The 26,114-nt window shown below is 44.5% G+C and overlaps 1 protein-coding gene across 1 annotated transcript in view; it reads right to left on the reverse strand.

Moving 5' to 3' along the window:
• UCK2 (uridine-cytidine kinase 2) overlaps nt 1–26,114 on the reverse strand; it is an 88,116-nt gene that overhangs the window by 14,410 nt on the left and 47,592 nt on the right. The window contains exons 2-4 of the mRNA XM_002760436.6: nt 7,425–7,584; nt 6,477–6,573; nt 1,500–1,642 (exon numbers count right to left, since the gene is read on the reverse strand). Of these exons, the coding sequence (XP_002760482.1) occupies nt 1,500–1,642; nt 6,477–6,573; nt 7,425–7,584 (400 nt within the window). The remainder of the gene's footprint in view (nt 1–1,499; nt 1,643–6,476; nt 6,574–7,424; nt 7,585–26,114) is intronic.

The raw sequence follows: 26,114 nt of genomic DNA on the forward strand, positions 1-26,114 counted from the left end.
AGTCTCACTCTGTTGCCCAGGCTGGAGTACAGTGGTGCGATCTCAGCTCACTGCAACCTCTGCCTCCCGGGTTCAAGCAATTCTCTGCCTCAGCCTCCCGAGTAGCTGAGATTACAGGTACCCACCACCACACCGGCTAACTTTTGTATTTTTAGCAGAGACAGGGTTTCACCATGTTGGCCAGGCTGGTCTTGAACTCCTGACCTCATGATCCACCTGCCTCAGTCTCCGAAAGTGCTGGGATTACAGTGAGCCACCACCCCCAGACAGAGTTTATAAAACCTTAATCTGTCAATAATGTGTCCTGTAACTAGGAGCTGACCTTGTCATTTCCTGTGTCTCCCTGCCTCTTTCACACAACGGAGACTCAAACCTTCTCACCTTTCACTCCTCTATTCAGTCACCCCCACTCACTGCCCTTGCTCAGTGCTATCGACTCTAACTCTGCTAATACTCTTCTCACCTCAATTCTGCTTCCTCTGCCACCCACCTAAGGACCACAGCCCTGCCTCTTGTCTAGATCCTAAACAGAGCACTCTCCAAAGAGCGGCAAAAGCTGCAGGCTTCACTCACATGTCCTCTGTCAGAACCACTGTCCAACACAGAACGGTGGTCACTTCACTTGCCTTGCTCAGAACCTCACAGTAGCTCTTCCTTGCCCACCAAGAGCCAGACCAGAGGTCTCAGTCTCTAAAACCAGGCTCCAAGCTGCTTTCTAGTATCTCTTTGTATGACCCTCTGTAAACTTCAAGTTCCTGCCACTCTTGGAACAAGCCACTGTCTGCATCTGCACTGTGCACCTTCGTGGGTTGCCTACATCGTCACCCTACCCTACCACATCCAAGTCCCAACCCCTCTTCCTCCATGAAGCCTTCCAATCCCTCCCGGTGGAAGCAGACTCTGCTCAGTGCCCCACAGAGCTCAGCACACAGGCACAGGGCCTTAGCACAGCAGGCCCACACTCAGTAGGGCTTGCGAAGGGCGTAGCTGACTTCCCTCCTGAGCTGACTGGAAAGAGTGGTAATGCCTCCATAAAACCTGCTGGAAAATTAAGGACTAGAGAAGCAGGCTAACAGGATGAGCTACCCAGAGCTTCAGGCACTGGGGATCCTGTCCTCAGCGGTGCTACAGTTAGTTCCCCAAGTCAGAGCATCTTGATTTTGATGTCTTGTGAAAAAACTCGCAAGGCATTAAGTATTTAATCAAACTTTTCCCAGAAAAACCAGATGTCGACGTCTTATTTGGTCTCTGTGACCTCACAAGCCTTTCATTATCCCAAACAGTAAGTGACTAATCCCTTCTCAAATGTCACCAAGTGTCTGGGCAGCAGGATATCCTGGGGCTGGACTGACGCAGCTGGACTGGACCATGCAACACACAGCTGCGTCAGGGAAGGCATGGGCCTCAGACTCAGGGGGGTGGGGTCCTGTCACAGGCTCCCAGCTCCCCTGTCCTCAAGGTGGCCGCCAACAGGGCCACCTGGAGCTTTTAGAACGCACCTCTGCGGGAGAGCCGGGTGTCCGCATCTGTATCCACAAAAAGCTTCATCTGGAACAGGTCTCGTACCTCCTGGGAGTAGAAGGCCAGGATCCCTTCAAAGAGCACCACGTCTGCGGGATAGACAGTAACTGTCTCCTCCTTCCTGCAAAGCACAGAGCAGATAATGGGCCACGCCAGGCAGGGGCTAGCAAGGGACAGAGAACAAGGGCCAGAACATCTGGCTGGGCTGGGTTCTGGGTTCCTTGCCCCCACAGACTTCAAGCAGGGACTAAAGACTCAGCTAACTCAGCCTTACACAGCCCTCAGACCACCACCGAAGAGCCAAGGGTGATCACGGCTGGGACAAAGGTCTCCTGTGACCACTTCTTCTGAGCTTTCACCATGAAACAAATACAGGGCAGACATCCTTCTCCTTGGAATTAAAAAAACCCTGCTGTTGAATGAAGAATACAGGCAGACAAAAGCAGATGTGATCCTTTTTTTCTCTGAAGGCATCTCCAGGAATGCTCTCATGCCTGGCATGTATGGAACCGAACACTCTGAACTTTAAAAAACAGAAACTCACAGTTTTCTCTCAACAACCCCACCCCCTCCCTGCCAGTCCTAAGGCAACTGAAAGGAGGGAGGAAAGGACAGAAGAGGGAAGAGAAGGAGGCAAAATAAAAGTTTGGGGAAGGAGAATACAGATGAGAAAGCATTTGTGAGGAAGTACAGAATCCCGATGTCTGTCTGACCTGGCTCTATCCCACTCAAACCAATATAGTGGCCACAGGTCAATCCTGAGCTCCCTAGGGCTGCTCTTCCTCATCAATGAAGCGGGAATATGCATGACCTCATTCACCTAACCCACGTGGTTTGGAAGCCTAGGGCAGACACTAATTACAAACATGATTTTGCTTTCTTTTTTCTATTTTTTGAGACAAGGTCTCATTTCGTCATCCAGGAGGCTGGAGTGCAGTGATGTGATCTTGGCTCATTGCAGCCTCAACTTCCCAGGCTCAAGCGATCCTCCCGCCTCAGACCCTAGGTATCTGGGACTACAGATGCCCACCACCACGCCAGGCTAATTTTTGTATTTTTTAGCAAAAACAGGGTTTCACCAAGTTGCCCAGGCTGGTCTCTAACTCTTAGACTTATGCCACCCACCCACTTCAGCCTCCCAAAGTGCTAGGATTATAGGCATGGGCTACCAAGCCCAGCCAACATGACTTTTCAAAAAGCAAGAGTGGTGAGTCACTGCTAAACAGGCGATGGGCTTTCACGGATGGGCCTGCTTGTGTTCAGCTTTGCCCTGCTGCAACTTTCACTGTATTCTGATTTTTTATTCTGTCCTATGCCCACCTTACACATCACCAACTGTCTCTTGCTCAAAATTCCCTGAAAACAGAGTAACTGTCATCACTGCAAGGTTTTCACTTACCCTGACCAGCACACTGGCAAACCACATAAAATAAAGTCTCTTAAAACAGTAGTTCCATCTGTACAAGCATAAGGTCAGTATCAACGGCCAGCTAAACAGGATGCCGCTCAAACTCCTTCCCGTAAACACTCCCTGATGTCTTCTTAGCTTGGACCACTGGGATTGTGTATGAGTTTTCAGGCAGGCACTGTTGGAGTAGCTAGCAACTGGCAGAATATGCAGCAGGGAAGACGGGAGAAGACGACTAGGATTAGGAAATGCTCTAGAATTGTGGTATAGCTGAGATGCATATCAGAACCATCTGGGATGCTTATAAAAATATCCCTACCTGGACCCTACCCCCCAGGAGCTCTGACTTAACGAGTCTGAAGTGGAGGTAGAACTCCAATACTATTTAGAAGCTCCCAAGATATTTCTAACATGCAGCCAGGGTGGAGAAGCACCAGTCTAGAGGAACGTCAGCTGCCAGAAAATGGTGTGCCCACTGTGGATAAGAAGGCAACCTGGAAAAATTCAGAAGAGAAATGGATACAAAACAGGACCAGTGGGTAAGTGAACTAGTGAGCCACTCTAGGTAACCACCCTACACCAAGGAGGGTGGAGGAGGGCTTTGTCCAAAAATAAACTTAATGTATGTGTGAGATTCCACTTGAAAAACACACTAACAGAGAACACAATGGCTGTGCTAAGTTTGCATCTACAGGTTGGGTAGCCCTTATATAAAATGCTTAGGACCCAAAGTGTTTAGGATTTTTGAATTTTGGATATTTTTTCAGATTTTGGAATATTTGTATTAAACTTAGGGCATCATCCCTAACATGGCAGGAGGAGAGAGGATCTACAATGAGCAGCCCTAATATGAAAATCCAAAACCTGAAATTCTCCAATGAGCATTTCCTTTGAACGTCACACTGGCACTCAAAAGAGTTTCAGATTTTGAAGCATTTTAGATTTTGGATTTTGGGACTAGGGATGTTCAACCTGTACCGACACTAGATATTAAGATCATTTTACGATGCCTAACTGATAAATACCAAAAAGGAAAACTGATTTTCCATTGGAAGGAGAAAATTAGCTGCCTAATTTGTTGTTGGTGCCTAAAGAAGTTACAGTTAATCATTTCCCAAGTCCACATGTAGGTCTGGGTAGGAAAAACTTTCATAACAGCTCAGAGTTTCTAAAAATCAACAGCAAATTTATTGAGCAACTACTAGCCCGGAATGTGCAAGGAGTCATACCTGGCATAATATACCACTTAGGAATTTAGAGTCTGGCTGAAAAGTCCCCAAAAGAAGCTAGCCAATTAGACCATTGGAGATAACCCGGTCTAACCATCTCATTTGGCTTATGCGGAAAAGGATGCCGAGAGTGGGGTAAGTGCAACAAATAAATGTCTTCTTCATTTCAGGCCAACACATTTTTATTTGTACCAAATGCCCATGGGTGGAATGGAATCAGTTAACCCAGAATGGCTTGATGTCCAATTAAGTGGCCCTCAAGATTTATAGGGAGGTGGGAAGGGGGTGGCTATGGTCTAGGGTGATCAGGGGAAGTCTCTCAAGACACGAGCTTTGAGCCACTAAAGAATAAGGTTTTAAAACATATTAGATAAATCAGGAGGAAATGTGAAACATGTCTGCATTGGGAATTCTACCAGAATTTTCTTTTGTTAGCACATGAACTTGATGGAACTCATGCCGCACGTGGTATTCAACTTCCCTCCTCTATTCCTCGACGGCACTGGTCAGGCCTTGGCTCCTGTGTATCACACTCAGTTCCACTGCCTTCTTTCAGGCCCTTATCAGTCTCTCACTGGGGCTATTCCAATGGCTTCTTCACAAATGGCACTGCAGATCCTGTCTCCTCCAGCCACCACAATGTCCTTTCTACTACCACAGCAGAGCCATCTGTAGCTCCCTTCTGCCAAATGTCTGTGCATCTGGCCCTGCCGCCTATGGCCCTTCATGACCTGAGGCCTGCCTACCTTCCCCCACACCCACGATCATCCCTCCACACCTCTCCACCACAGTGCCCCCGCCAAGCTAATCCATGCCTAGTCCTGAAATGCTTCCCTACCCAGCACTCTGGAAATCCCTTTTCCAAACAACTTCTTATCCTTTCCTATCTAAAGTTTAAATATCACCTCCATACAACCTGCTCTGAATAGCCTGCTCTTCCTCCCTCTTTTACATTCTTCTGCAGGCCCTGTCTTAGCCATCGTGCTGCATTTTAATTCTTCACACATCTCGTCAATGTGACACCACCACCACCACCTCTTCCAGGGAGAGCTACAATTCTCAGAACCCCCTTCCCCACATGCTTCCAGGTTATTGCACCAACGAGAGACTTAAAAAGTGAGCGTGAAGCAAAATCCACAATATTTGGGAGATCATAATAATCAGACAGGAAAACTCTGCCAACAGTCCACAAGCTCCCAGAATGTGGCTGCAAACCCACACATGGCAGTTCCTTGGACTTTTCCATGAACCCCCGCCTCTGCTCCAGTGCCTCAGGCTGGAGTCAGTGGGGACTACTTTGTCTGATTCTTCGGCTCTCCCAGCCCCAATGTTCATATAAGCTCCAAACATTATACTAAAACCCTTCATTCCTCCATGATCTGCAGTGGTTGGGTTAGGAAAACAGACTGACACTCAAAGGTGTGAGGATAGCATCCTGACCTCTGACTCTCCTACACAGGAGAACCTGGCCCATAGAAGGAAGTGCTTCAGAAGATTCTGGTGAGGCATGGAGGTAAGCACCAGAATAGCCCCCTCTGCACCTCAGTGAACACACACGGATGCTCATTCTCTCTCTCTCATCTTCGTCCTCCAATCAAATCTTCACCACGCTCTCTAATTCAGACCCACGGGAAGATGTGGGTGTTCTACATTCAGGACTGAGACGCTCTGCGCAGCTTTGAAGGAGCTTGCGGTCTGGCCAGCAGAAGGGCAGTCCTCTAGGAGCCCATTCCCACCACTCAGAAGGAAGCAGGGTGAGGTTGAAGCATGGCTGTTCCTCTATTTCCTAATCAGGAGCACTAAAATGCAGGCTTCACTGGAAAGGACTGCTATGTTTCCACTGAGAAGCTTTCTGGAGCACTTGGTTAATTCTGAGATCAGGCTCTGGTGACCTCACGCCTCTCCACATTGTCCAATCCCAAGTAAACCAGGAGAGCAGAAAGAACAGTTTTCTTTGTTCTTCTTCCTTCCCTTCCTCTGCCCCTCCCCTTACATCTTGTTCCAGGAACAACAGCCACTGGAATGTGGATCAGATGCACATGCAGTCCCTCAAGCTTAAATAACGAACCCATCGTTCAGAGTTAAGGAATCGTGACAACAGAACTGTTCCAGGAAGCACCCAGATGAACTCCCCGACCTGTGCAATCCCACAGCACACACTGCTGCCACCACACCCTCCACTGACTCGCTGCAATGGCACTGGCCAAGGGTAGGACAGAGGTCTGAAGTGCCAGAGGTGAGGAAGGAGGTCTCAGTGCTGACCAGGGAGGCTTTGGGAAGCTGTGGGTGCCATCCCTGGCCCAGACCAGCTCACTTACCGGGAATGGGAGACAAAGTCATACACAGGGATCTGGACTGTTTTCCCTTCAGTGATTTCTTTGAGTGTTTTGAGAATGAGTTCATTATCAAAGGCATCTGAAAAATATCAAATCGTTAAAATGTTTCTTAATTTTAAAATAGTATCTCCTATAATCATACACAGGGCATCCTCATAAACATGTATATGGGCACATCACACTTTAAAGATAATCATACTGCTCCCTAAAAAGCTCAATTTCTACCCAAAGCAGAATGGAAGCTCCCTGTATCTCAAAATGAGATGTATGAATGAGTTCCAACAAACAGATTTCTTTTCTTCTTTGACATCCCACCCCTGACTTCAGACAGGTCTCTTCCCTGTCCGAGTTTAGCTGGTATCATCCCAGGATTGGCACATGCTAACCTGGAAAGCATACCCATGACTGGGGGAGTGCATACAATAGCCACCATGCAAAGGTTTGCTTCTAACAATAAGAAACCTAAGCCAGCTAAAGGAGCAGTGTGCTGGCCTAGGGCTGCAGAGCAAAAACCATTCTGGTGGCCACCCTGGCCCTCCACCTCCCTCTCTGCCAGAGAGTGGGTTGAGCACACATGTACACATGGGGAGGAGGTCTGAGGAAGGCTGCCTCAGATCAGAAGCAGCAGAAGAACCAGCTCTGTATGTTCGACCTCATGTCTGGCCCATCTTGAGTCCCAGCCTCATACAAAATCACCCTTGTTCAGATACAGATTCAATCAGTATTTAATGAGCCAAACGCTACATGAAGCATTTGAAAATTCCTTCTTTTCACATAAGCCCCACAATAACACTGCAAGGTAGTTATCAAGTCCCTACGTTCTAGATGGAAACAAGATTCCAAGAGGTTAAGCAACTTCCTCATAAGCAGAAAAAAAATACATCCCCCACCCCAATACACATACACACTCCCTTCAACAGCCCGACTCACCCGGGTGGTCAAAGTTGAACTGGCCCTTCAGGGCTTTGGCCTTCTGCTCTGAGGTGAGGACACGGTAGAAGCTATCCTGACTCAGGATGACCACTTGCTTCTGGCGATAGTCCACCTCATTCTGCCCCAGGAGCTGCACGATCTTAGCACACACGGAAGACTGTGAGGAGAGAAGAGAGCGCCCAGGAATAAGAGAAAGGGCATGTGCAGTACAGAGGAAAGCCCCCAGAGTAACCAAGCTGATGCACAACCTCCAAGGGGCTCTGGAAGGAGAATCCAAAGGCAGCTATCATGCACAATGAGTTAAAGGGCTAAGGGATGCAGCTATAAAAAGAACGAGATCATGTCTTATGCAGGAACATGGATGGAGCTGGAGGACACTATCCTTAGCAAACTAACACAGGAACAGAAAACCAGATACCACATGTTCTCACTTATCAGTGGGAGCTAAATGATGAGAACGCATGGACACAGGGAGGGAACAACACACTGGGGCCTGCTGGAGGTGGCAGGTGGGAGGAGGCAGAGGATCCGGAAAAATAACTAATGGGAATGAGGCTTAATACATGAGTGATGAAATCATCTGTACAACAAACTCCCATGACACAAGTTACAAATCCTGAACTTAAAAGTTAAATTTAAAAAAGCAAAAAAAGACCAAGGGACAAGAGTCTGCCTGATATGCCTGTGACAGAAAGTCTTGGGATCCCAAAAGTTCCGTCCTCCCTTCCATTAACACAGCTGAATACTCTCAACTATTTGCAGTGATGGCGAGGCAAGGTGGGTAGCACACACCACCTCCTTCTCCTGAAGAGCTTTTTCTAAAGCCACTCGTGAAGGTAGAGCTAACGGATCCTGCCTGTGTCCTAGTACAAACAGACAAAAAAAGTGGCAGCAGAAAGTAGAATGAGGGCCCGGTGATGACGTGCTGAGGGGCCACAGGGCCTTGGAATCACAAGGTGACTGCACACCCATGGAGCACCACTCAGCCCTTGCACATCTCTATCAATGGAACCAAAACCATGGCCAGAAAGCTCTGTGAGTTAGCAGGAAGGCTATGCTCACAGCGTTAATCTTACTTCTCTTGGTTACTTTTGCTCCAGCCCACAGCCATGGACTTCTCCACACCTACAGTAAACCGGGTGGCCTTTTCACAAATGTATGCCACCACATATAATGACAAGGAACACAAACGCCACCAACACCTAAAACAACTTAGGGGTATCCCAACTAAGAGTGGAGAAGCGAATTCCAAATGCACTCAAACCTACATGCTTTGTGTGTGTTGTTAGTAGTACAGGTATCCTAAAATTTAAAAAAAGAAAAAAGTAGTAATACACATATCTGCCCCTTTTTTCCTTCAATAACATGTATGCTTCGTAAAAGGAAAATTATGAAACAAGTGCATTCAACAGAATGAGGTAGTGAAGGACTGTATTTATCAAATAACTGATTTATTTTTTCATTTGATACAAAGATTAATTTAAAAATAAAAAAATCTATATTACATAAGCTGTAGAAGACATAACCCAAGTCTTCTAATGAAACTGGTTGACCTGCCAGGCAGTGACTCATGCCTGTAATCCCAGCACTTTGGGAAGCTAAGGGGGATAGACAGCTTGAGGTCAGGAATTTGAGACCAGCTTGGGCAACACGGCAAGATCCCATCTCGAAACAACAACAAAAAAACCCCAGTTGACCTAATAATAGAGATGAGAAACAGCATATTTAGGCCAGGCACGCCGGCTCACGCTTATAATCCCGCACTTTAAAAGGCCAAGGTGGATGAGAACACATGGACTCAGGGAAAGGAGCATCACACATTGGGGGCAGCTGAGGGCGGGTAAGGGAGAGGCAGCGGGGAGGGTGGGGAGGGATAACATGGGGAGAAATGTCAGATATAGTATGCACCTAAAGTAAAATAAAAATTACAAAATAAGTAAATAAAAAGACGCCAAGGTGGATGGATCAACCTGCAGTCAGGAGTTCGAGACCAGCCTGGCCAACATGGTGAAACCCTGCCTCTACTAAAAATACAAAAATTAGCCAGTCATGGTGGCATATGCCTGTAGTCCCAGCTACTTAGGAGGCTGACGGAGGAAAACTGCTTGAACCCAGGACATGGACGTTGCAGTGAGCTGAGATCACCCCATGCATTCCAGGCTGGGTGACACAGCAAGACTGTATCTCCCCCACAAAAAAAAAAAAAAAAAAAAAAAGCAGAGACAGAGAGAAAAAGAAAAGAAAAACAGCACATTTAAACATTTGATGACTCAATCTTAGAAGTTTTACTATTGAACTTATTTCACAAACTGAATTTTACAACAACAACAAAAAAGTCATGAAATCTTTCAAAGTTACAATTCTTATACGGTTGTGTTTGACTGCCCTGAGCGTAAGGAAAACTGGCCATTCCTGTTGCACAAGTCAATGCGAACTGAACAGTTTTGCAAACTACGTCCTGTTACACAAGTTGTGACACACAACTAAGTAAGGATCTTTGGAGGATCTTTGCAGATATTTTGACTCAATTATCTGCAAACAATTCATTTTGCTTTCATGATACTTTTGCATACTAATGCAGAAAAACATTTAAAACTACTCTGGACTTCGGGACCATAGATCCTCCCACGCCCCAAAATATCACAGGAAGGTAAAGCTTTCATAAGATAAACTAGACTCGAAAGTGAAAATGATATAACAAAACCAAAGGCTCTCTGGGTGCTACAGATGGATGGGGCAGGGTGGGAGGGGGGAATCAAAGGCTCTATGCAATTATAAACTGAAAGTTTTTAAACATCGACAGGCCCGCAATTTCCTGTTCTTCCCAGGCATCTATCTGTTTCTTACGTCCTCAAGTTCTAGGAAGGTAAAGTCTATAGCCTTAATTAGTAGATAGAATTCCTTCCAGAATTCCGAAGAAAAACAAAAAAGTGATTCATTCATGAAGCCACATGTATATTACCTATCCAGTTATTCAAATTTTGATATTTTTATTTACACTTAAAACCCATAAAATGTTTTTAATGTAAATAGCAATCCCATCACTATCAAAAAAACATATTAAAAAGTTATACTAGTTAATTTTGCAAATAAACAACTGTTTCCCTTAACCCAGCACAATCTAGGAGAGAACCCGTACAATGGCCAGTCAAATGCGATAATGAACAAACAGTAGGTGCAATTCTAGAAAATCAGCACTTGTCCCAATCCTTCATCAATGACACAGTATGACTAATTTTGCTGATCTACAGCGACATGTCTCAGTCCCGTGTTTTCAAGGACCTGGCTGGTGACCCTTCCCTTCCGCAAACACACCACCACTGCTGACAGGGCAGCAGGCCCCGTGCCAAACACTCCACTAGGACCACTGTAGAAGAAACCAAGTTGCGTAACTTGCCTACAATCATAGAGTTTTGGCGTTCTACCTCAACCTGAGATGGGAAGACGTCCCAACGCAGAAGAAGCCCTTTATCAGGCAGGAGGAGATAAATCAAACTGCACAAAGAAACAAAGAAACACCTGCCTCTAGGACAATCTAGATTTTTCAGGCATTTTCTTCCTCCTGGGCCATGTTAGAAATGGGCCCCCAAAAATTCAGATAACTGTTGAATCTGGCTAACAGGTACATAGGGTTTGGCTATATCATCCTCTCTACTGTTGTATAGGTTTGAATTTTTACATGGTGGGGACGAAGGCAGGGACAGAAGGAGAAGCTCCACAAAGGGAATCAACTCTGCCCTGAATAAATGGTTTTTCGCTTACTTAATTCTCACCTCTATCTCTTTCACTATAATTTCTGTGTTCTCCTTTGCATAATTTTGCCTCTCCCTTCAAAAGGATGAAATGGAGGTCTGAGGTGTCATCTTGCTCCTTAAGAATAATTCAGCTGGGCACAGTGGCATGTACCTGTAATCCCAGTGATTTGAGAGGCTGGGCAGGAGGATCACTTGAGCCCAGTAGTTCAAGACCAGCCTGGGCAACATTGTGAGAACCCACCTCTAAAAAATTCAAAAATTACGTAGGCATGGTGTTTGTGTCTGTAGTCCCAGCTGCGCATGGCAGGCTAAGTAAGGCAGGAGGACTGCGTGAGCCCAGAAGATCAAGGTTGCAGTGAGCCATGATCATGCCACTGCACTCCACTCTGGGCGAGAGAGCGAGACTCTATCTCTAAAAAAAAAAGAGAGGAAAAAAAAGAAAAGAAAGAGAAAGAATCCACTAATAACCAGGGTTTGAGAAGGGCAGGCAATCCTGAGCCTATAGAAATCTAACATGGGAAAGGGTACAAGGCAAATACTGTATGATTCCGCTATGTAGTCAAATTCAGAAAGTTAAATGGCGGTTGCCAGGGGTTGAGGGGAGAGGAAAATGAAGAGTTGTTGAATGGATATAGTTTCTGTTTTATTCTGTTTTATACAGTGAAAGGATTCTGGAATTTGGTCATCCAACAACATGAATATACTCAACACCACTGACACGTACACTTAAAGATCAGTATGATGGTAAATTTTATGATATGTGTATTTTACCACAATTAAAAATTATTATTACTGTAATAAAAGCCGCATTTCTTTCTATGTGCTAGGTACTGGGCTCAGCACTTAAAAATGACCTCATTTGCATACTACAAACTTATGTGATGGGAGTTATCATACCCACGCCACTGACGGCAAACATGGAGGCAAAGAGAAGTTGGAAGGACCGGGATTCCGACTCTAGCCGTCCACCCCCAGCACCCAGCCACTTAATGGCTGCAGCTGCATGGTGCTGTCTCGAAGGCAAATTGACACTGCCCACTGAAGCATGAGTTCAGCTTCGTTTTGTATAATATTTAGTGCAATGAATCCAGAACATATTCCGTCCCTGCCACTTCTAACACATTACTCCAATTAGAGTCGGGAGGGTTAAAGGCTAGGACTGTGGGCTGTTGTCCAAATACATAGTTAAGCGAAGGTCAACACAAGGTATCTTTAAAAAGGAAAAAAAAACTCTATGGAAGAAGAATGCTATATAACTAAAGAATTCAGAATGCTATATAAGTAAAGAAATTGCGAAGACGATTCACAATTTCTTTACTTATATAGCATTCTGAAGACATTACCTCATTTAATTCCATTATGACAAGGTATTACTTTGTCTTCTTTTTTCCTAATGAGGAAACTGAAGCTTAAAAAAATTGATCAAGTTAAGGGCAGGTGAGGTGGCTCACACCTGTAATCCTAGCACTCTGGAAGGCTGAAGGGGGCGATTACGAGATCAAGAGATCAAGACCGTCCTGTGTATCTACTAAAAAAACAAACATTAGCTAGGCATGGTGGTGTGTACCGGTGGTCCTAGATACTACTCGGGAGGCTGAGGCAGGAGAATCATTTGAACTTGGAACGGGGGGGTCAGAAGTTACAGTGGGGCGAGATCACTCCCCTGCACTTCAGCCTGGCAACACAAGACTCCATCTCAAAGAAGAAAGAAGAAAAAAAAAAAAAAAAAGAAAGAAAGAAAAGAAAGGAAAGGAAAGAAAAGAAAGAAAATTGATCAAGTTAAATGATTTGCTCAGTCCCGAAGCTGAGCCTCAAACCACAGGTCTAACTCCAAGTGCACAGCTCTTTGCACTGTTTCAGAACTTAGGCCGCTTGGCATCCACCTGCAACGTTCTCCATAAATGTACTCTACCTCTGGAGAACAATGACAAGGGAAGGAGACACGGAGGAAACTGATGAGAAATATAACACTGTTTAGTCCCACTGTATCATCAGAGTCAACATTTATGCTGAACTTCATAGAACTAAAGGCAGGCAAGTGATGTGCCTATTAAAAGAAAGCTAAAAGCCCACCAAAAAAAACCCGTTCGAGAAATGTTTATTGTGTTCAAAGAATCCAGCTGTTAGGAACCGGAGTCCACTAGACATGCTGAACAATGAACTCCTTGGCAGAGACTTCCCATTTGGGAAGCCCCAGTAGTAATGAACAGCTCATCAACAGGCCCCTTCAGCTGACAGTTTCCAAAAGGGCAGCTGCTGAGCCAGCATAGGTTCCTGTATTGCTATAGAAAGGATATTTCTCTAAAACTGCTCTCGCTCTGGAGGTGGCTCTGACAGCCTAGACCCAATCTTACTATGCTATTTCTAGTGTGTGTCTTCCAGGATCTAATGCAGAAGATCCTCTTGTACTGTTCCAAAACCGCTGGATGAGTAAAAGAAAACAAGCAGGGTAATCAGCTCTGTCACCTCTTAGTCATGTACCCCCCACCACACTTCAATGCTCAGAACCTGACACAGCCCAAGCCTGGACAGCTCAGAGCAGCTCAGCCCTCTGGAGGGCATCGGGTATGTCCCTACATGAATGAGCTGGCACATCTCACAGTCAACCTTATAGAAGAAGACCAGATAACCATACTACCCAACATTTTTGAAGCCCATCACAGTGTCTCTTGTGACACTCTGGATGAGCTGCTTCAGAATCACAAGGAGGTCTGCTCAGAGGGAGGAAAACTTAGAAACCACAGCCAATCAGCTCCAGGTGACGCACACTGATCATCACAGCAGAGAAGAGTGCCTGAAGGCCACATGCTTGGCTTCCTCAAGTACGAAGACCCCATCTAGCTCCTTGGCTCTGGGACTATGTGTGCATCACATCAATTACTCTTGGCAGTAGTTTTCCCTGTCACTATCATTAAGTAAGTATCACCACTAGCTTATATGGTGTCCATCTCAAAGAAAAAAAACCACCGTAGCCCCCAGACAATGCATCACTCCTCTGTGGGGTAAGGGCTACTTCCCACATGGCTCAGAAGCTCTAATTTACGGGCAAAGCACCAGCAATTTGCCCTGGTTTAAAACTAAGAACAAGGTTCAAACCTGCTAGCTCAACTTCCAATCCAACTGACCATTTGGCACAGTAGAAAGGTGTCACTGAAATGCTTCCCTGGAGTATCTGCAAGCCCATCTATTTTTGAAGTCATGGATGGCCCCAAAACGCATGCATTGCTGACCAGGTGTTCCTAGCTACAATACAATCACCACCACCCACCCACCCACCCAACACACACAGGATCTACATTAGAAACTCACTAGATTGCTAATAAGGCTCTGCAGTACCAAAAGGCTGCCATGGGTCAATCAAATAACCTAAGAGCTTTTGGAGCACAAGGACCAATAGTGGTATTAAGCTTTTATTCTCAGGCACCTGAGGCGGTGGGGGGAAGGAGGCGGAGGCGGGGGGGGGGTCTCCCAAATGTCTGTTAAATAGAAATGTCCAAATTTATCAGAAGTCTTTTTTGAAGTCATGCAATCTTAGCTTACTGCAGCCTCAAACTTCTGGGCTCAAGCCATCAGTCCTTGAATTTTAGCTGGGCACACAGACTGCGTTTTCAGCCTCCCTTGCAGTTCCTCGTGACCACGCAACTGTTCCCTCTTCTGACACTCTCTCCTGTTGACTCAAATGAAGACCTGATAGCCGGAGCTCGAGCAGCCACCTGGCAGCATTGCTATCTATCATGCTAACTAAGGATCGGAGAGCAGCTACATACAATCCCAAGATTCAAAGGGTCAGAGCTGAATGAGTGCTAAGGTCAGAGTGTGTCCCCCGAAATTCACAGGCTGAAATGCCGACGTGATTGTATTAGAAGGTGGGCCTTTAGGAGGGGATTAAGCTATGAGGTCAAAGCCCTCATGGATGGGATGAGGGCCCTTATGAAAGGGCTTCAGAGAGTGGATTCATTCTCTTCTGCTCTTCTGCCATGTGAGGACCCTCCAGAGGATGCAGCAACCAGGGGCAACCTTGGAAGCAGACAGCAGCCCTGCCAGCACCTCGTTGTTGGACTTCCGACCTCTGGAATTGTGAGAAATAAATTTCTGTTCTTCATAAATTACACAGCATCAGGTATTTTGTTACAGCAACACACACGTTCTGAAACAATGAGGTAAACTTTATTTAAACCCCGTTTTAGAGGTTTTGTGTCACTTTCAACAGAAGTGATAGTAATACTGATGTCAACAAGCACATGACCAGCACACCTTAGTATGTGGCTCTTGGCAGAAACGTTCTCTTGAAAGCTGAGGAGAGCCTCTGTCCTGGTCTAACGGGCTGCTTTAATTACCACAGGAACCACAAATAACTCATCAGCCACGTCATTTCCATCTGAGTTTTAAAGGGTAGGGAGATGAACATTCGCCTCAACAAGTGTCCCCAGACACTGCTCTGTCACCTGCCAGCCTCCAGGTGTTTATTTACCCAGAGGTGTTTCTTCTTCCTTTCAGCACCTCTTTGTGCCACAGACCAAGCTCTCCATAGAAAAAGTAGCACCTAGGAGAGGGAAACCCAAAAGCCTCTTAATGGTAGAAGATGAAAGATTCCCACGATAAAAGCTCCATTTTAATTCTTGATCCATCTGCTGGTGCCGCAAAGGTAGTCCGGCCTAGGAAGATGCCGGTGTTAGACTGCATCTGAGAAATCTGGTTATCAACAGTCACCAACATACACAAATTCCCAGGACTTTTCCCTGATGTGCCAATCTCATTAAGCTCTATTACTAGAAAAGACATTTTAAAAATTTAATTCTGGGTTCATGTAATTATATGTTTGGCTCTGCTTTTTAGACTCACCAGCACTTGGAAATTACGTGGTTCAAAATTAACTGAGTGACGGTAATAATAGAACACAGAACATGCTATATCCCAGGGACTATTCTAAGGGCTTTACATATACTCAGTTATGTTTAATCCTCAAATCAACTCTATGAAGCAAGTGTTCTTATTATCCCTATTTTACATAAGAAGCAGCTGAGTCAGAGAAGCAGAGTGAGTGACTCGGACCAAAGTCAAGTGTCTGAAAAACAGATGAGCCTGTCTTCAAAGTCAGGCGGCTGGCTTCAGGACGCAGGCCCTTCGCCGCCACCCACGCTGCTCTGGCTTGCCTTGCCACCCATCAGAAGCGGGTGGAAACCTTCTGACAGAAAAAGAGCCACAATAACCCTAGAAGCAGGGGTGTAGTGTCAACATGTGTATACTGAATATATAGGAACCACCAGGAACAAAACATTATCAGCAAGTCTCTGTAATTTACTCCCTGGGGGTCTCTGCAAACCATGTTTGTCGGCTTCCTTAGAAGTTAATGTTTTTGATATTTTATTAAGAGAAAGATAAGTCACTTTTGATCTACTATAACTCATTCTTTGGCGGAAAATGGTGTCTAAATCCATGCTTAAGGGGACTGGGATCAATACTCTGGAAAACATAAGCTCATGTAGGTGCTTTTGGGAACAGAAATGAGTGGACCAGGCTGGGCGCGGTGGCTCACACCAGTAATCCTAGCACTTTGGGAGGCCGAGGCAGGCAGATCAAGAGGTCAGGAGATCAAGACCACCCTGGCCAACAAGGTGAAACCCTGTCTCTACTAAAAATACAAAAAATTAGGGGGGGGGTGGTAGCATGTGCCTGTAACCCCAGCTACTCGGGAGGCTGAGGCACGAGAATCGCTTGAACCCATCAGGTGAAGGTTGCAGTGAGCCGAGATCGCACCACTGCACTGCAGCCTGGGAGACACAGCGAGACTCTGAAAGAAAAAAAAAAGGAAGGAAGGGAGGAAGGAAGAGAGAGAGGGAGAAAGAAGAGAGAAGGAAAGAGAGGAGAGAGAAAGACAGAGAGAAGGAAAGAGAGGAGAAAGAGAGGGAAAAAGGGGTGGGGGGAGGGGGGGGAGAGAGAGAGAGAAGCAGACCAACTGTTTAAAACCTCACCACATCATCAAAACTGGTACATGCATGCTGGCCGTTGTGCTGTGAACTGGTGAACCCATTTTTAAAAGCAGTACAGTAAGAATCATTTCTACCCTATTCCCAAGTAATAAACTTACAGTGAAATCAATTGAGATAGGAAAAAAAAAAAACCCCTGAGCAAATAAATCTATATGAGGACAAGAGAGAATATAGTGCAAATACTCTGACCTATAACCATGTAAAAGATACAGGTAAACATGAGGGGAAAAACCTGGAAGGCAAACTGGCCAAAAATGAGAACTTATAGTTCTTCTACATCATCATTTTTTTTTTTAATTTTATTGAAATGGAGCCTCACTCTGTCACCCAGGCTGGAGTGAAATGGTGCAATCTTGGTTCACTGCAACCTCTGCTTCCCAGGTTTAAGCAAATTTCCTGCCTTGGCATCACAAGTAGCTGGGACTGCAGGCATGGGCCACCACACCCAGCAAATTTTTTGTATTTTTAGTAGAGATGGGGTTTCTCGAACTCCTGACCTCAAGTCATCTACCCACCTTGGCCTCCCAAAGTGCTGGGATAACAGGCATGAGCCACCACACCCGGCCTTCTACATCATCTTAAACAAAAAGGCAGAGAGGTGTCTACACGGCTCATGTGAGACCAAGTTCTAGGCTCACCCAGGGCCTGGTTAACAGCTACCACCAAGCAAAGACAAAACGAGGCTATGCTTGAGATTCAAGGGGCAGTGAATCCCTGACGACTGACTTAAAATCATTCCATATAGAACAGTGATTAATTTCAGCCTTTATTCTAAGCCTGAATATGGAATCTATGGATCCTACTTTGTATTTGTCCCCACAGGACAAACACAAAAAGCATCATACACACACACACACACACACACACACACACACACCCCAAAAAAACTGAATGGATCTAGGCTTGTTGCTAACTTTGCTGAACTGCTGCTTATGAAGCCCTCTCCAAGGGGTGGAAGCAAAGAGGAGACCTGCTGGAAGATTAACTATACTGACTTGTGGGTGCAAGTGAGGCTGGGTCTGTTTCTTTCCCCTTTTACTCTCTGAGCAAATTGAGACAGTGAAAAACAACAAACTGGGCCCCTTGTTTTGGGTGACACGCCAAAACCCACCCACTTGCTACGGACTGGTGTACTGAGCAAAGATAATATGCTTTTTACAGAAATTTTGGGCTGAAAGAACTGGAGTCCTTCTGGGTATGAGACACAAAACAAAAGCTGACTTTCCTCTGTTTTTAAAAAACTGAAGACATCAAGAGAGCACAAAAATGCCAGCTGGATCCTCTACTGAATCTTTTCAAACTGAAGGCTACACATGAGTAAACATTTAATGTGGCTGTAACAGCACAACAGTGCTTTATTGTACAAAATATATTTTAGTTACCTCTTCCATCCAGTAATCCTTATCCAAACTGGAAAATCAGAAATCGGACTGTCTAGTTATCAAGATTTTTTTTTTTTTCTTCTTTATTTCTTCTCCAGCACCCACATTTAATGCCCAAATAGAGAGCAACAGAGGGAGGAAAGAGAAAGCAACACCAAGCACCCACTTCCCTTCCTTTTTGAGAATCTCTTTCATGTCTTTGAAAACTAAACTTATAATTTATTTCTCATAACAGTTGAAGTAAGGGGTTCAAGTCCTCTATTGGCTGTCTGAATTCCCTCAACTGTTCCCTTCTAAGTTTTGCTGAATTCATCATTCATAACCAGCATCTCCAGGGCCTCAAAACTCCTTCAAGAATCAGAAAAGAGAAAAGAACTCCCAAAGCCACATAGATCATGTTACTGAATAAAGAGGAATAAGTTCGTAACACTGGAAACAATCATACATTTTCAGGGCTAATCTACTACTGACAAAAATAATAATAATAAAAATAAATAAATAAAAAGCAAACATCCTTTGAAGACAATAATTCTTTTTTTTTTTTTTTTTTTTTTTTTTTTGAGACGGAGTTTCGCTCTTGTTACCCAGGCTGGAGTGCAATGGCGCAATCTCGGCTCACCGCAACCTCTGCCTCCTGGGCTCAGGCAATTCTCCTGCCTCAGCCTCCTGAGTAGCTGGGATGACAGGCACGCACCACTGTGCCCAGCTAATTTTTGTATTTTTAGTAGAGATGGGGTTTCACCTTGTTGACCAGGACGGTCTCGATCTCTTCACCTCGTGATCCACCTGCCTCGGCCTCCCAAAGTACTGGGATTACAGGTGTGAGCAGTAATTCTTTTATTAATTTGTGACACTGACAAAACTATCAGTAGATAAGGGCCAAACTCTTATTTCAGACCCACACAAATATGAATAACTGATATGACAAGAAGCAGAGCAATTCAACAGAAGAGGATAGCCTTTCCAAGAAATGGTGCTGAAGTAACTGGACATCCACTGACCAAAAAAATGAACCTGAAGCCAGGCATTGAGATCTGCTCTGCAAAAGACCCAGCCAAGAGAATGACAACAAGCCACAGACTGGAAGAATATATTTGCAAAAGGCATGCCTGATAAGAGGTTGTTATCCAAAATATACCAAAAAATAAAAACACAAACTCTTAAACCTGACCAAAAAAAGGTCTAAAGACCTTAACAGATACTTCACCAAAGACATACAGATGACATATAAGCATATGAAAAGATTAGAACAAGGTATCACTACATGCCCATTAGAATGGCCAAAATGTACAACACAGACAACACCAAGTGCTGACATGGATGAGGGGCAACAGGAACTCTCACTCATTGCTGGTGGGACTTCAAAATGGTGTAGCCACTTTGGTTTTATAGGAAACTGCCAAATTGTCTTCCAGACAGTCTTACTATACAATCCAGTACCCATGTTCCTTGGTATTTACCCAAAAGAGTTTAAAATTTAGGCTCACACAAAAACCTGCACATGGTACTTACAGAAGCCTTATTCATGACTGCCAAACCTTGGAAGCAAGCAACCAAGATATACTACAGTAGGTGAATGAATAAACTATAGTACATCTAGACAATGGAATGTGACTCAGTGCTAAAAAGAAATGAGCTAACAAGCCATGGAACGACATTAAGAAACCTTAAACGCATACTGCTAAGTGAAAGAAGCTAAACTGAAAAGGTCATACATACTGTATGATTCCAACTATAGTATATGACATTCTAAAAAAGGCAAAATTGACTGGGCGCTGTGGCTCACGCCTATAATCCCAGCACTTTGGGAGGCTGAGGTGGGCGGATCACAAAGTCAAGAGATCACCATCCTGGTCAATATGGTGAAACCCTGTCTCTACTAAAAATACAAAAATTAGCTGGGCATGATGGTGCGCACCTGTAGTCCCAGCTACTCGGGAGGCTGAGGCAGGAGAATTGCTTGATATCCCAGGAGGTGGAGGTTGCAGTGAGCCGAGATCACGCCATTGCACTCCAGTCTGGGCAACAAGAGAGAAACTCCATCTCAAAAAAAAAGGAAAAACTATGAGAACAACAAAAAGATCAGTGGTTGCCAGGGGTTAGGGGAGGCAGGGATGAATAGGCAGAGTACAGAGCATTTTTTTAGGGCAGTGAAACTATTCTGTATGGTACTATAAATGGTAAATAACATGTCATTATACATTTGTCCAAACCCACCGAATGTACACCACCAAGAGGGAACCCTAATGTCAACTATGAACTTGTTAATGATGATGTGACAATGTAGGTTCATGATTGTAACCAATGTACCTCTCTGATAGGTGGTGTTCATAATGGGGGAGGTGGTACATGTGTGGGGCCGAGGGGAAATCAGAGAAACCTCTATCTTTTGCTCAATTTTGCTAGGAGCCTAAAACTGGTCTTTAAAAAAAGGCATATGAAAAAAAATAATAAACATGCAACGAAACCACCATATGATCCAGCAGTTGTATTCCTGGGCACACATCCCACAGAAATGAAAACATAGTCACACAAAAATATACACAAATGTTTACAGAAGCTTTGTTAGAGCTGAAAATTAGAAACCACCCAGATGTCCTTCATTAGGCCAATGGATAAACTACGGTATATCCATAAAACGAACTGTTACTCGGCAATAAAAAGGAACAACTGCTAATACACACAACAACCTGCATGAATCTCCAGAGAACTGTGCTGAGTAAAATAGGGCAATTCCAAAAAGTTACATACAGTATGGTTATATTTATATAAAATGTGGAACAGATTCATGGTGGACTAAGGTTAGGGAAGGTGGGGTGGGGGGCAGGAAATCCAGGGTGGCTAAGAAACAGCAAAACAGCAGCAGTGACGGAAATGTTCTATATCTCCACTGTATCAATGTCAACATTCTGGTGTCTTCTGTAACTTGGGATCTCTCTGCATTATTTCTTACAAGTCTTTGTGAACCTACTCCTATCTCAAAACAAAATGTTTATCTAAAAAAAAAAAAAAAAATTAGCGACCATCCATCTTCTGTCATTTGCTTTTTATTTATCCCAGAAATTTAGCCTCTCACCTTTCAAAATTCTTAATTTTTCCTCACAAAGCAGTGACAATAATTAATTGTAATAAGGTGAATGTATTCTGCACATAGGACAAATCTTGGAGAGCCAGAGGACAAGCTGTAAGTGGGTTACATTGTTGCCCCTTAAAATTACAATCATGTTCTAACTCCCTCCAACCTCAAAATGTGACCTTATTTGGAAAAAAGATCTTCAATTAAGTTAAGGCTCTTGAGATGAGATCAACCTGAATCAGGGTGGACCCTAAACCCAATGATACATGTCCTTCTAAGAAACAGAAAAGGTGAAAACACAAGAGACACGAGGGAAAGCCATGCAAAGGTGAAAGTAGAGACTGGGGTGATGCAAGGAATGGCAGCAGAAGCTGGGAGACAGGATGGAGGCGTGGTTCTCCTTTAGATCTTCCAGAGGAGGCCAATGCTGCCCACACCTAAATTTCAGTCTTACAGCCTCCAGCACCGTAAGAGAATGAATCTCTGTCATTTTAAGTCATCAAGATTATAGTAATTTGTTACTGTGGCCATAGACAACTAATATACCTGTCATGTTTTAAATGAGTATATTCAATTTCTTTTTTTTGTTTGTCAATCAATGAGAGCATGTAACGTTGCTCAGGTTGGCCTTGAACTCATGGCCTCGCCTCCTCAAGTGGCAGGACAACTGGCCGGAGCCACCGTGGCCCCCTCAATTTCTTTTTTTTAAATCACAGAGGATGTACTTTCTTCAACTTTTATTTATGTATACTCCTGTACATACATTGTTTTTATGTCCTTGCAGAGGATATAGGCCATAAAAATGTATCATTTCATTTTATAAATTTGCCCTGCAGAATTTTTCCTGGTGTTTTCTGTTTGCTCTGAGAGTAAACTGTTGCTATCTGGAATATAGGCGTGTCTACCTCACCAAATATCCTGGTTGATAATTTATCATACTTACTAGGCTCAACTTAAAAGGAAAACTATACTGAGCACAATCTGTTTCCTGGGTGACTGAGAAGTCACTTCCAGATCAAATGGTGTGCTTCAGGGTCTTCAAAATGAGTAGCGATCATTAGGCTGCAGATGTGTGAAAATGCCATTCAAGAGAGGTGTTGTGTTTCCATAGAAATGCCCAGTAAACTTCTGGACACGACGGATTTTAAAAAGCAAGCCAGATAAAAACTACCCACCTACTACAATGTCCTAAGGCAAAATACGGGTCCTTGTGGTGTTATAGTTTACGATGGTTTTCAATCACGGTTCCTGGTTCATAACTCCCACAGCCCTTGTTACAGTCTTTTGTGATAATGTTGGGTGTGTTAGGATCAGGAAACAGAATCTCTTTCCTGCCTTCCTTTCCCCTGGTCTGAGGCAGGAATCTAATCTTTCCCCAGCTTTCAGATTGTGTGTCTCAAACCCTCCCCTGAGAGGGCTAAGCTCTGTAGGAAGGAACTTCCAAAAAACCCAAGAGGACTGGGTACAGGGAGCGTCCAGAGAGCTGTACACCTGGAGGTTCCTGGAGGGTGTCACACCAGGGAGGGCTTGGAAACTCCGCACCTCTTCCCCCATGCATTGCCCTATGCGTCTCTGTGGCCTTTTCAAAATATGCTTTATAATAAACTGGTAAACATAAGCGTTTCCCTGAGGTCTGTGAGCCATTCCAGCAAATTTATCTAACCCAAAGAACGGGTTATGGGAACCTCAACTTGAAGCCTATCAGAAGTTCCAGAGACAGGTTTGCAACTCGTGTCTGCAGCGGGCAGGGGCAGTCTTAGAGACAGAGCTTCCAACCTGTGGGATTTGACACTATCTCCAGGTAAATAGTGTAGGAAGTAAATTGGAAGATACTCAGCTGGTGTCTGTGCCTTGCTGTATGAGGAAATCCCCCCTTTCTCAGCAAAGTTGGTCACAGAAGTCTTCTGTGTTAACTGCTGTGGTGTGAGAGTAGGGGAAAAACGTGGTTTCAGAGAGTTTCCCTACATAGTCCCTTAGAATCCGGCTGGGCACACAGGATCTGGCTTGATTCCTGACTCTTACCACACCAGTGATATCTCAGAACATCGGTATGCATCTTTGTTTTAAACAGCAGGTAACCATATCCATTCCACAAATGGGCCATAAGTGTTAATAAACTACATGCATAAGATAGTGCCTAGCACAAACTACATGTTCAATAAAAATTATTCTCTTCTTTAAGATCCACAAAATTCTCATTTACATCAATCTTTCCAGGAAAGTCCAGTAGGAACCTTTTTTTTTTTGTTTTTTTTTTGGTAACTCAGTTGAAAACTTCATCATTGATTTTCATGCCTATTAGTTTTATTTTCTTCCCTTCTATAAAACTACATTATCATATTATTAAACCACACTATACAATTAAAACAACACAGTAGTGATTATGTATCATGTTCCAGGAAAAAGCATCTACTTCCTTAGAGCCGCTGTTCCTGCCACGGCCATCTAAGAAAACACCAGGGCAAAGGACAGCACCCTCTCCTAGAATGCCTAACCAACTGCAATGCCTTTCATGTCCTCGGTTAAAAAAAAAAAAATCTTCCATTTAACAACCTATAGATGGAAGAAAATAATTCTTATGTAAAAAAAGATCTTTCTGTTGTATGGCAGAGGCACCTGACAGCCATAACTGAAGCATCTCCTGAGAATGACCCTATCAGGATCTACTAAGAAGAGTGTTTGTTTGGAGTTCCAGGCTGAGAAATCCCAGAGTGGCCAACCTGGAGGTTCATTCTTTATCTGTGAAAGACATCCAAACGCCTGGCCTATCCCTTTTAACGCAGGGGATGGAGAACGTTTGTTTTGGGAGGCTGCCAGGTGGAGGACGCTAAATGAAAATGCTATATAAGCTACATGTTTTTACAAACGGCAGAAGCAAGCTTCCTGCCCAGCCCGCCGTCACTAGACAGCTCTGTATGTGAGTCCCCCCAACAACCCTGTGTCTCTTGATATCTACGGGTCTTTTCTTCAGTCTCTCAAACATGGTGCCATCCCTACTGGAGTTAACAGGGGTCCAGCACAACATCTATCAACATCAAATCACAGAGCATTCCCTGAAGAAGCAGGCAGGGTGGCCCAGAAAAAGCCCCAGGTGATTATGGAGCATGGAGAATCAGTGCTTACCAGAGCAAGATTCAAGTTCCCACCTGCCCCTGTCTCTTGTTTTCACAATAAAGGTAGTAGAGAAGTAAATTCATAAAATAGAAGCTTGTCAGCTTGTCCTCAGAGGATGGGATACATGAAATTAAGGTTATGGAGGATTGCAAGTACTGGTAATAATTTGCCTTCCTATTTCAATTGGGGGTAAACATCTTTCGTATGCTTTAAAGAGGGCCAGGCACGGTGGCTTATGCCTGTAATCCCAGCACTTTGAGAAGCCAACACGGGCAGATCACTTGAGACCAGAGTTCAAGACCAGCCTGGCCAACATGGAGAAACCCTGTCTCTACTTTTTAGTAGAGATACAAAACTAGACAATACAAAAGAAGTAGATAATACAAAAAAGTAGTAATATAAAAATTAGCTGGGCATTAGGAGGCTGAGGCAGAACTGCTTGACCCTGGGAGGTGGAGTCTGCAGTGAGCTAAGATCGCACCACTGTACTCCAGTATGTAGGACAAAAGCAAGACTCTGTCTCGAAGAAATAAAAATATAAAACAAACTGGTGGCCGGGCGCGGTGGCTCATGCCTGTAATCCCAGCACTTTGGGAGGCCGAGGCAGGCAGATCACCTGAGTTCAGGAGTTCAAGACCAGCCTGACCAACATGGTGAAACCCTGTCTCTACTAAAAATACAAAATTAGCCAGGCGTGGTGGTGTATGCCTGGAATCCTAGCTACTTGGGAGGCTAAGCAGAAGAACTGCTTGAACCCGGGAGGCGGAGGTTGCAGTGAGCCGAGATCACACCATTGCACTCCAGCTTGGGCAACAAGAACAAAATTCTGTCTCAAAATAAATAAATAAATAATAAACTGGCTAGAGCAGCTGGCAAAAAGGAAAAAAAAGATTATGTATATGCCTAAAAGGCTTCTGTTTTTCTGGAACTGGTTTGTTGATATCCTATCCTCACTTCTCTGTTGAGTTTACTGGTCTTTTATCTCTTATTGATGTATAAAAGCTCTTTATATATTAAGAAAACTGGCCATTTCTCATTTGCATCACACATTCTTTCCAGTTAACTGTCTTTTTTTTTTTTTTTTTTTTTTTTGGGAGACAAAGTCTCACTCTGTCACCCACACTGGAGTGCAGTGGTGCAATCTCGGCTCAACGCAACCACTTCCTCCTGGGTTCGGGCAATTCTCCTGCCTCAGCCTCCCGAGTGGCTGAGACTACAGGCATGCACCACCATGCCCAGCTAATTTTTGTATTTTTAGTAGAGTCCGGGTTTCACTATGTTGGCCAGGCTGGTCTCAAACTCCTGACCTCATGATCTACCCACCTCAGCCTCCCCAAGTGCTGGGATTACAAGTGTGAGGCACCAAGCCC

The sequence above is a fragment of the Callithrix jacchus genome, chromosome 18 (assembly GCF_049354715.1).
Source record: "Callithrix jacchus isolate 240 chromosome 18, calJac240_pri, whole genome shotgun sequence".
In the NCBI taxonomy this organism is placed as follows: domain Eukaryota; kingdom Metazoa; phylum Chordata; class Mammalia; order Primates; family Cebidae; genus Callithrix; species Callithrix jacchus.